We start from the raw sequence: 12394 nt of genomic DNA, 5'->3' as shown, positions 1-12394 counted from the left end.
TTGTGTTCATGGGTGGTCTTTGTGCCCGGAACGGAACACGCCAACAACTTTGTCGGTGAACTGGGTTCCCTTTGCCCACGCGAACACAAACAGACTCAGACGCAAACAAACACACAAGCTGTGTCCCAAAGGTTTATTACACAGCATATAATGTACACAGTGCACTCATCTAAGCAGTGAAACATTTTAAGCAATATTCAAAACATGTACAAATATGTGAATGTCAGTAATAAGTATTAAACTGTATATATTTGGACAATGGTAGTCCATCATCACGCTTTCTGACCACTCTAAGTTCTCATTGAATAGTTATAAGGAACTCAAGCGTCTCCGTCTCCAAGACAGACATTTGATTTAGAGTAAAGTTCCAGCTATTCTAATTGCAAGCTTGCTTTCTTTGTCATAAGGTTTAACGGTGTTCTAAATCTCAAAATGAAAACTGTTAAAGACCATCTGACACAGCTGCCTCTGGCGTTTCCCTGTTTAAAATGATGCATTCCTCTGCAAAGTAAAGCATGATTTGTTGCCCCAAAATACAGTGCTAGGCTCTAAGCTTACCAATTATGGCACCAAACAGCTCTCAGGGTGCAGGCTCATATCCACAAATTTGCCCTTAATGTGGTTTCCCTCTGGTTTGCACTGTGGGGGTCAGACAGATCGACGGTGCCTAAACAAACACAGGTCTGTGTTGATGTGATCATCCCTTCAGAAGCTGAAAAAGGTGACACCTGCTTGTTTTCGGTGCCTGGCGTGAGTCGCTGACCCGTTCGCTCTCAGCCTCTTTTGGTGGAAGCTGCTAATCCTCTCAGTGTAAAAGAGTGGAGCCATCCACAGTGACAGAGTGGCAGTGCCACGCTGCGTGCCACATTAAGGAATTATTTCAGGGAAGATTAGGCAGCGTACAGGGCTCAGGAGGTTGCTGGCCCAAAAACACTGCGGTTAGCTGCCAACAACTGTGTGTCCCACATCTCAGAAGAGGTAATGTATACTCTACATGTCCTCACCCACTGGGACTGAGACATTCTGACTCTTATTTAGTTCCACCACATTGTATGAATGTCCTCCATCATCTGATAAAGGCTTACAGCAAATGGCACTGCATTAGATGACCACAAGTGCAGCCTGTTACATTGATGTTTTACAGTTTATTGTAGCTACATCTAGAGGGACTGGAAGTCATTTTTGGCAGATTAGTGGTTAAGAGCTGAGCTTCCTGTTGGAGTAGGATGACTCTGCTCCCAAGAATTGGGCAAGACTTTGATCTATCGCCTTTCTCACAGTGGACACTTGACTTCTCATAGCTGGACAAACATAGGTACCTAATGACATTAATAATGTTTGTTTTGTGGTAAGCATGATAAGCCATGAAACCGCCAGTCCACTTAGCAGAGCTCTACCACAGGCACATCTTTAAATGCAGCCATTGTTTATGTTATTAGTTGCACCTGTACTTTTCCCTGCCACAAAAAGTCAAAATGTCTGCCCATGTTCCTAAGCTCATTAACTAATAGGTCTAAATCTTGCCCAATTTTTGAGGCTGGTGTAATTCTAGTCCATCAGGAAGACCAGCTCACAGTCACTAATCTGCCCATGATGACTGCTATTATTGCCATTATGTGGCTGTTATTGACGTTATTACTTATAAATGCCCCAGTATCTGTCATGAGAAAGGTGCATTGCATGTATCAGTTGTTAAATCTTTTTTTTCTGCTGTGTTTTACTTGCCTGGTGGACAACAACCCAGAGACACACTCTGTGTTTATTGCACAGTTGTGTATGTGTGTGTGTGCACACATCTGGGGGTGGGCAGTTTCTCGTCAGCGGGATTGTCCAACTGTTGAGCAGGTGTCTGAGAATGGGGCCAGATGACAAGTAGATGTTTAGACTGAGCCTCAGTCTCCAAGGAACCCTCTGTCTGTGCTGAGAGGCATGGATGAAATTGCTTTGGCCCATGCATGAAGATTAGAGAGACCACTTCATGTCTATCTCCTTTGTCTGAAAATGTTATGTTATTATCCACGGCTGACATGCTGCGGCCGAGTCCAGACCACAGACACACTCCAGTCAGCTTGTGTTTTCAGACTCATAAGCATTCATTTCTGCAGCAGCGCAAGCGTGTCTCTGTCTCTGTTTACAGTTTGAGTTTCTGACTTGAAATTAATTTTCCAGAAGTATATTTGCAGCTGTCCCATTCATCTCTAGCTGAGGGTGAGCTGACACAGCCCTGTTTCTGTTTGATCTTTCCCGGGCACATTGATATCAACAGTATGGCCATATATGGCCCATTAATGGCATCAGAGTCAGCACTGCTGGGAGTGATGATTGGTCATGCACCCTTCAGTGGGATTAGATGAGGAGAAAAAATGCATATCTGGCAGCAGATGCTCTTTTAAACTGGCGTTGTGAGGCCTTTTTTTACAGTCATCTAAGGAAGGATTGGCATTTTAATTTCTCCCATGATTAGATATGCCATGTCTCCTCACTCCCGAGTCCACATCGAGTCCACATCCTGCCAGCAGGGAAGCGCAGCGATTGACATCCAACCTTTAGGACCCATCATGACCAAGGACTGCCCTATGTTTGTCAGGCTGCAAACAACAAACTGCCTAAAATGCTGTGCTTACTCCATCTGGATGTTAGACTCACACACATCAGCATATAGGCAGACATGCTGTAAACACACACGCTCACTTTGAAGTGAAGTAGCCTTGTGATTGATGCGAGTGTTGTTTGTGTACGTATGTTTGGAATGTGATGCTATACCTCTGAGGTAGATTAACATGTTCCAAGCTAACTAGTGAGTCGAACTGCTTTTACATCCTGGATTCCTAGAATTTCACATGTCCAAAAGAGCAAGAACATCTTGACTTACAGGGATTTATGGACGTTGGCCCACTGGCTCCTAGAGATGGATGAGCTACACTCTGCCTGTGGCGCTATGATGTTTACCCTATGACTCACCCCAGCTCACCTGTATGATCAACCTTTATGACATCGATTAGAAGTTCAATTAATCAATATAGGTCATTTTCGGGTGAGCTTCTTTAACTTTGTGACAGAACAGATGTTTTGTACAGCTTCACCTCACGAGCCATACAAGCTGTTACTGCCTCTCATGTTATGGCGTCTCAATCATTCTCCCCTGAAGACAGGGATTACGTATTTCTGTTCCTTTGCCAAAAATCTAATCCATACTTTCCTCCAGTCGAAGAGAGCCAGGACATGGAGATTCTTCCTTCATTGGTTTGTGTGAACGGAACAGAATCCCTCTTAGTCAGGAGTTAATGGGCTGATGATAAGGCTGTGATGGAAAAGTATCACTATGCAACACTACAGATGATGACATCTTGTGAAAACAGCCAGGTGTCTCTGCTCCACTCACCTACTTTCCTCTGCTCTCCTACCTCCCCTGTCTGTCCACATGTGCAGCGGTATGTAGCTACGGCGTGTGCTTCAATGGGGGCCAGTGTCGAAAGGGATCCACCCAGCTTTGTGACTGCCCCGCTGGCTTCAATGGGCCCAGCTGCCAGTATGGTGAGTGAAAATATCCTCATTGTGTTGTGCACATTCAGAATCTCTCTCTTTCACCTCTCCTCTGTTTTTCTTTTTTACATTCTTCTCTGTCTTTTTCTGTCCCATGTGCATTAATCATTGGTGTGACACTGCACTATTAAATGGAAGGTCTTTTTTCACCGCCATCAGTGGTCAGAAAAAACATACAAAACATAAATACTCCCCATGTATGATGGAATGGCTGAAACTGACACCAACTTGTCCTTTGATTAAATACACATTTTTGCTTATTTCCTGGAGCCAATTGATCTGAAATCCCCAATCCCCCCCACTGACCTATTTAAGTGATCATGTTCCTCTATGAGCAAATTGGAATCTCCTCACATCAGCAGTTGGTCAATTTACCAGAGGTTCAAGAATTTTATCAGCAGCCCCATTGTGGAAGTGGAGCTGTAGAAGTAAAATAGTGGAGGATGCTGTTTTTCTGATAACTCCACACGACAGGAAATTCCTCCTTGTGTTCCCCTCTTCACCAGTATCTGCCATCTTTCCGTCAGCGTAGGCTAGACACCATGAACTGATTGTTATTTAATCCTTTTAACTCTGCCTTTGTCACTGTTGCTTGGACTCAACCTGCATAATATCCGTTGAACAGAGCTCATTCTGTCACACTGCATCACGCACAGTGGATTGTTTTTTCCAGGAGAATCTGCACTTTCAATCTAGTGCATTTTTGAAACAATTTTGCAATAAATCTAAAACAAGCTTGTCAAACATGCATACAATTAATACATTCATCATAAAACATTTCTTATACTACTAAGTTACCTAGACTCACCCAGGGATCAAAAGAGATTTTTCCGATAGAGTTTGATTAATGGAGCCCCTCCCCCATCTGCAAATGAGTGAATGGTCAACTCGTAAAGGTCCCTTGTAGTTATGCTGTTGTATGTAATTATACAAATGAGTTTTTCTGGACTTACAGGAGCAGGTATGACATCACGTGTTGCTGTCCTTATGTGACACACGCAGATTATAAGCGCTACCTCATGGTGGCTCTACTCGACCTTACAGCGTAACTTTGCAAATACGAAAGCCTCAGCTTTCACATGCAAAAAGAATGATTACTCTAGAAACTACGCTTTCCATTTTTGAGCCAGTTTAACAAGTTCTTGCAAAGTCTCTCGCACGGGGCCAAACTGAGTATAAGTAGCTGCAAAGTTCAAAGTTACAGGTACCGTGAAAAAGCAGGCGTCATTGTTGTCATGTTCTGACCTGACTTAGTGCACTCTGGCCTGCATGTATGAGCTCACTGTTCATCTCCAACATTGCAACACGTCATGGGACAAGATTCTTTCTGCGGTGCTTCATAGTGTCTGTTAGCACAGCACTTCATACACATCACCTCTTGTTTGTTATAGAATCCTGATCAAGCTTTGGCAAACCCAACACTGACAGCTCCACTGTATGATCACAGCACTCTGTGTTAGCTAAGCTGACCTGGCTTACTTCTGATTACCACACGCTCGAGTGAAAGACATAATCAGTCAGACGGAAGGTCCATGGACACGAATACCCAGCAAGGTGCTTATTGAAACTTTTCCTTATGGACCTAATTGAGGTCTTTGAGAAGACTGAGGCCATCTGAGGAGGAGGATGTTTGTTTGTCAGTGTACATGCAAAAAGACAGAATAGATTTTTTAAATTGAAGAATTACAAACACTTGTAGTGTGCGTATCAATGCTCTGTCTTGGTACTCGTCTATATTCTCAAAGCATACTGTATTGTGCCTTATTCTAGATAGGGTTCTTGCCCTCCGTGATCTCTGCAGTGGCTGCTCATCGGTCACTCGCAGTTGCAGATTTGAAACACAGTAACATTGCAGTGGAGCAGCATATTTCTTTAACACATGATGTATCATGGTGGTGGTAGGGTGAGAGTCAGAGCACACAGTGGAGGATGATATCCCTCATCATAATGAGAGACATCAATACCCGGCACATGTGAGGAGGATCCCATTGTAAGAGGCCGACGTCAAAAGCATTTAAACTATTAACCCCGGGTTAAAGGGCAAATTCTATCCGGCTCAGTGATCTCTAAACTTTCTCCGCTGGACTGATTTTGTAGCATCATTCGCATCCCTTCTTGATTAGAATAAATACACTACATATGGCACAACATTCTTCATCTGCTCTGAGGATTCTGACTCCTCCATCACCCCATCCCATATTCACACAAGTATGAAATATTTTGGTATGCTACTAATCCATTTATAAAGTACTTGGCCTACTTAAGTTTTCGATCCCGTCTTGTTCAAATGTTACTGCCCCCCCCTTCAGCGCACAAACACCACTGTTCAGTTTCACACCCCAGCTTCCCTTTCCACACACAGTTCTGCCCCTATTGTTCTGCACTGTGACTGATAGCTGTCGTCAATGGGCGCCCAGGGCCCCTTGCTGGTGGTTCACTGTGCAGAGGGCCCCCACGCCCTGATCCTCCCCCTATTGAAGGCTATCAGTCCGTAAACACCGTGGCAGTTATATTGCCCTGTGATTGGCACTGAATTGGCCACTGGATGAAGGGGGTGCGGGAGCAGCAACTGTCTCCTGCAGACCAGAGGACACAATTGCACTCTCAGCTGACCTTTTCTGTGGTGCTGTGCTGTGCCAAGACACAGATCACATCTAGAAGAGTTAGGAGTCCTGAGGGCGAGGGGAATAGCTGCAATATAAAGAGGGTCATAGGAAAATCGCCTCTAATGGATGACCCTGTTCATTGAGTGACGGCTCTGATATAATGTTGAGCTATTATGACCATCACTGTCTTGTGGTCAGGCACAACCCATTTAGTCGTACGTCTGTCACATTCTTGAGCTCTGAACGACCTTGGCGGTGGAGCTCTCCGCTCACAAAAGCTCCTGTTATAATTCAGTTACTTCTGCGGTCCACATGCTTCACACAGCCGTCACTCGCTGCCTTTTTAATGCCACTCGTGCTATCGCTTGTTTACGTAAAAGCTGAAGCCGCAGCAGAGGATGTGGCTGTGGACAAACGTGTGGAGTCTCACTTCCCTCAGAGATTCACTCATCATTTAATCACCGTAGACAGTTCTCGGTAGTGTAAGCATTCCTCTGAAACCACATGTGGTGATACCCCCTTGAAGTGCTTTTGATGTGGTTGGTCGGTGTTTGTGTGTGGTGATTGGTCTGTGTTTATGCCGTTCAAGGGGCCAATTAGTCCCCCGCTCTCAATAGTTTTCTGAAGCTGTTTTGCTCTTTAGTCACATTGTGTCCCAGTGATGTCAAAGGCAATAATTACTATTTTTAGTTTTGCAAGGACCCTTTACCTCTGTAATAAAGAGAGAATTGTTACTTAGAGGCTTTTCTCAACTCCATCCATTTATTTGAATTGCTCATCTGCCTCTTCTTTATTACCTACAAGATATGGTACTATCACAGATTATGACAGATTTGCTAATTTAAGGATTAAATGATTTATGGAGACTTCTATGTACAATGGCAATACTTTCATATAGTTACATACACATTTTACACATTTTAATAGACTTATCGGTGTATTAAACTTGGTATGCAATGTGTATGTATGGTGTGTCTCTGAAGTCTTCTGAAGTCTTTGTACTTTCTGTACTCAGTGGAATTCAGTCACTTGGTGCCTCATGTACTTCGTATCCAGGCTGTCATCGGCAGACAAGTGCTTGCCTTAGAGATCAACAGCTTGCAAAGCTTTTAGACCTTTGGCACGGCAGATGTCTTCATAACAGCTGGCCTCTGGGGTTGGGCACAGACACGCACATTGACACACTAATGTACTCGTACTTGTTTTTGAATATCAGACAGACTAATCATCTGGAGTATAGTGTGAGTAGCACCAAAGTAAGGTCCATGATGATTGACGGGAAAACAAAAGGAACCTGTATAGATGATGCAGTATACTGTGTGTTACAGTGTTACAGTTCCCACAGATCTTTATTTAATTTTTGTATGTGTATGTCAATCATTTCCCCAAACTGTGAAAAGCTGGACTGAAAGCTCTCTTTCATTGTTGCAGTCGTTCCATTCTCTTTTTTATTTTCCTTTGTGCTAATGATTTCTGAACCATAAGCTCATATCTTGGCTGGCTTTGGGGGTCACCGCTATGCCAAAAGGTCCAGCTTGTTGTAGACATCACTCAAGACAGACCCCTGCACTGATGGCTATCATCATCATCGTTATTCTGTAATGTTTGCTTCAAAGCCTCTCAGGCATGCTTTCTCAGCCATACGCCTTTGAAGATTACGGAGTGCAAATGTTCCGTCTAAAAAGTAGCTTGCATGCGTCCTTCAGAATTTGGTTGAGTAAAATAAGGCACTCTAGGTTGATTTACGGTATAGTCTCCATGCTACAGAGCCGATAACCGATAAAGCAAACGTTCATATTTTATTGGACATCGGATATTTTAATGGATGTTTTATTGGATATTTTATTGGATATTTTATTGGATGTTTTGTCAGAAAGTTTGCACTGCTGTTCATCACACAGCACTTGTTGGTAATGCACAAATGATTTGTCCGGGTATCTGTCGGTCTTTGGATTTCACTTTTTTCGTTTGTATGTAAAGGAAATGACATAAGTATTGAAAAATCAGAAAACCATTTATCATTAGAAACATCCAATATAAAATAGAGCTGGACCTAATAATTAATAATGATAATCACCATAAAACAAAAATGCTCAGTATATTTACTATAACTAGGTAATTGGCTGTGAGATTTATGATTTTGTTCTATCTACATTTGCACACATATTAATGGACCTCCCCATAGTTACAGACGGACACATTGGCTGTGGTCTGTGGTTGTACTGACAGATGTTTTTAATATTCAGTCCGAACCGATCACATAAATGAGGGTGTTATAATGGATTGTACAGGTGTATCTAATAAAGTAGCCACTGAATGTAGGTCAAAATGAAATAACAGTAAAGATAAGACAGCCAAATGTCTCAAAATCTAGTGTCACTTCTTTTTCATCATCTAGCACTTTTCCTGCTATTACTCAGCTGGTTATCCTATATTTGGGGCTGCACTGTGATTGAGGTGAACAATACAAACTAATTTGACTTAACTTTACTATTTGTGTTATGTGAGGTTATATTTAAATTAAAATGCACATTTGCCCTTTGGCTTCCTCAGAATAGCTTGTTAACTACTTGTCGCAGGGTTCAGGGACAGAATCACAACCCTGGAGCTATTGTGGGGATTGAGTCTTGTTAAAGGACACTTGTTGAGGAGCTGAGGAGCTTTCTGGGTTGACTGGGTTAAAAATGTCAAAAATGTGCAGAAGAAGCAGAAGACCAACCAACTAGTAATCAAAATGTCAAAGATATTTATTTGAACTGATTCCTGCCTTTTCATGGTACCAAGTGAGTGCAGGTGGTGAATACTGGGACCTCTTCCCTTGTCGTTAAGTTTAACAACTGGTAATGAAATGGAGGTCTGTCACTTAAACACACCTAAAAGTTAATCACATTTTTTTGCACTGTCTTCCTGTCTCTCGCCGTCCCCATTTGATCGACCAATCGCTCATCAACCAAAAGGACAAATTGATCCATATACTGTATATTCAACCTCCGTTCGTGTGTTGCGAGTGAGGACTTTGCGTGTTTAGCTGCAGTCGGGGTGCTTTCAGATGTTACCCTTTGCTTCTGTTCATCCTCTAATAGTGGTCCTACACTACAATTACGCTTCAGTTCAGCAGCGGCGTCTTCTCGCACCGTCCACCAGCCTGTTGGAGCCTGCCGTGTGTCGGCCCTCCTCTCACCTGACAAACACACTTGTACAACACAGTGTAGTTCCTGCACAGATCTACGTTAATGATAGTAGATTGCCTTAAAATGGGTCACAGGATAGTTCGTGCAACCGGTCTGTGCTTGTAGAAATTTGAAGCTTGTGTTTATGATCTCTGCCCACACATGTATGTTTTCTTGTTTTATCTTTTCACGAGGCGTGCGAGGTGTTTCCTCTGTCATTGTAAGCAATGTGGCACATGAAAGCCAAATGTGACCAAAAATACATGTGGTTTATGCCTCCCAGATGTCAAAACCCAGCTGACACATAGGCAGCATGTTGGTTGGATCTCTGCGTAAGTGCTGCTTGAACTTCACTAGCAGTGACGGTGAGGAAATGACTCACACAGATCTAGTTAATGTTTTATTGTCTTGAAAATAGAAGTTGAATAACAGTAATTGTAGTATTGCTGTACCTCGTATATGTCAACGATATCCTGATTTACACTGGACATTCGTGACTAATGCTGTAACCTGTTGCTCGATGGCAGATGGAGGTCAAAGGTGAGCAGGCACGTGTACCTGGTCTGAAGAGCAAACCGGTCCTGCACGTTTGCCCTCTGTGCCAATGAAAATCTGGAATTTCCGGCGGCCTCTCACCCTCTCTGTAAATGTGCTGTAACTGCTCTCATCACCTGACAGACTTGACAGTGACGAGAGAGAGCAGCAGTGACACAGATGGTACCTGTCATGTGTAGAGGACACACAGGCCTGCAGGGGGGCCTTGTTCTAAAAAGGAACGTCCCTTTAAACGTATGGAGAAACCATCTCACACATGCTCTTTAAGTGCACAGGTTTTTAACTGTCGTGTCATCTTTTTTTCCTCTCTTTTGCTAAATATACCGGCTCCCTTCATGTTGGGGAGCACTCAGGAATGTAAAAGCAATACTCCGGCCTTGGTATTCTGGCTCTCCATGTTGTAAAAATAAATCCCCGAAGTCTGAGGCCCATCGAACGGTTTAAACTTGGGATCAAGAAAAACATTTGTGAAACCGAGGTACTGAGCTCGCCCAGCACTTCGGCGAGAATTCTGACGTCTGCCAAAATGAAAGACAGATGCCTCGTATGCCTCGTCCTCCTGGCTGGAGATGGGACAGCTTTGCCTGCTTCAGCATTGATTTAGCATGTGGTCGCATTGGGATGATGAGCCAATGTTTCTGATTTTCTTCATAGTCAGATTAAGGGAGTTATTGGTGGATTGGTGATTGTTGGTTCTGGTCCATGTTTATGAAGACTCAAGGTGAAAGAGAGACTTGTAGATTAGGATTAACAATGATTTGTAGAAATCTACTCCGAGATCCCAAATTAGAGCTGGTAAGCATGAAAGACTGTAAAGCCACCAGGCTGTAGGAACATCACACACCCAGCTGCAGCAGTTTGTCATTCATGAATGCTGCGTCCATCTACTGAGAGGTCAAAAGTTGTTGGACATGAGGAAATTGAGTTAACTTTACCATACTTCCTTATCTGCTCAACATCTGCTTGTAACATTTTAAAGAGTGGGCAAGTTGTAAAAGTGAAATGGCTGATAAAGAGATAATAAAATGTCCAACAAGATCACAAGTAATCCAGATCGTTCAGGTGACCTCAGGTGACCCCTTGACCTCACTGATTGATTTAGCACGCCACGCCACGTAATGGCTGTGAACAGGTAGAAGTCTGCTTTTCTGCTTGAAGTCTACTGTCGAAATCACGAGCACAGATTTATGCAGATGAAAGAAATGTGTGTTTATGGGTCAGACGGTGGAGAGACTCGATGTCGTGTCAGAGCTGGTGTTTTTATTTCACCAGATATCCTTATGTGAGGGTAGAATTTGTGTAAATGTGATCCCCGAGTCACTGACATGTTTTCCTGTTTCTGCCATTTGAAGGTTTAACCCAGTATTGTTAGCGGTCAGCGTAGCGTGACATCCCGAGCAGCTGAGACCAAGCGGGCCACGGCGAGAGGACCGCAAGCTCCTCGCCGTGTATTCTCACACATTCCCCACCTAATTGCCCTTCATCTCCCCTGATCCTTTGTTTCCCCCCTCCTCTAACTCTCCTCATCCTCACCACTTCCCTTTTCTTACCCCATGATTTCCTCACTAAACTTGACTCGCTAAATTGCTCTTATTAGGGCCACTTTGATACTATTTAGAGGGTAAAAGTTGTTGTTTTTAACGTTAATAAAAAACATTTTGTTGGAAAATGTGTTAATTATGCATGAATCAGGCTGTAATATTAGGGGGGGGGAGTAGATTGTTCTTAAGCTTGAAAGGTAACTTGTCATTTTTCAAAATATTTCAATGTTATCCTTGTAACATTTCTACTCTTTTCTTCATATTACGAAGTTATTCTCGCATTGGTTTGACTTTTTCTCACAAACTATAACAGCATTATATTCATAACAATTCAACTTTTGTCTTCATAATATTTCAATTACACAGAGACATTTTCCCACAAAAAACGATACTTGTAACAGCGGACTTCAGTATAATTGCTTTGTGTGTGTGTCTGAAGTACAGTGAGATGTTCAGGTCTGAGCCATGTGAGATGCTCCTCTGCAGGCTCTAATGAGAGGGCGTGTGGGGCCGTCACTGGGTGGGGTTCCTCCTCGTCCACCTACCTGCCATTGCGTCCGGCGCTGCACCCTAATCTCCCCGTCATTGTGCTCCGTCTCCGTTCCCACCCTGTCTCATTAGGCTCTTTACAGCATTCCTGATGAAAGGTCATCCAGGTCACGCTGTCTCTTCCAATTTACACGTTTGTGTAAATTGGAAGAGACAAGAGTTTGTAAAATACAATTAGAGGAATAATCAGTGCGGGCAGATCCTTTCATGCTGCCTCTGCTGTCCTCATTCCCATTATCTCTCTTACGTGTTTTTATTGCTGAACCTTTCCTCGTCTTCCACACAGTGACTAAATCTGCCTTTGTTCTCCATTATCAGCTGGATATGCTCGTGTTTTCCACAGCGCCGACACTTTGACGCTAATCTGTGTGTTTTCCCCTCCACCCACTGTGTTGTTGTATTATCTCCATATGGAAGCAGCTTTCAGCCT

The 12394-nt window shown here is 43.3% G+C and overlaps 1 protein-coding gene across 1 annotated transcript in view; it reads left to right on the top strand.

Annotated features, from left to right (window-relative positions):
• The window catches only part of megf6b (multiple EGF-like-domains 6b), a 44251-nt gene that overhangs the window by 5579 nt on the left and 26278 nt on the right, over window positions 1-12394 (top strand). The window contains exon 5 of the mRNA XM_076141355.1: window positions 3430-3534. Within this exon, the coding sequence (XP_075997470.1) occupies window positions 3430-3534 (105 nt within the window). The remainder of the gene's footprint in view (window positions 1-3429; window positions 3535-12394) is intronic.

This window comes from Genypterus blacodes, unplaced genomic scaffold (assembly GCF_046128005.1).
Source record: "Genypterus blacodes isolate CSIRO-AG114 ecotype Tasmania unplaced genomic scaffold, CSIRO-AGI_Gbla_v1 ptg000017l_1, whole genome shotgun sequence".
Classification (NCBI taxonomy): domain Eukaryota; kingdom Metazoa; phylum Chordata; class Actinopteri; order Ophidiiformes; family Ophidiidae; genus Genypterus; species Genypterus blacodes.
The sequence above is the reverse complement of the archived record's forward strand: the minus strand, read 5'-3'. Positions and strand labels throughout refer to the sequence as shown.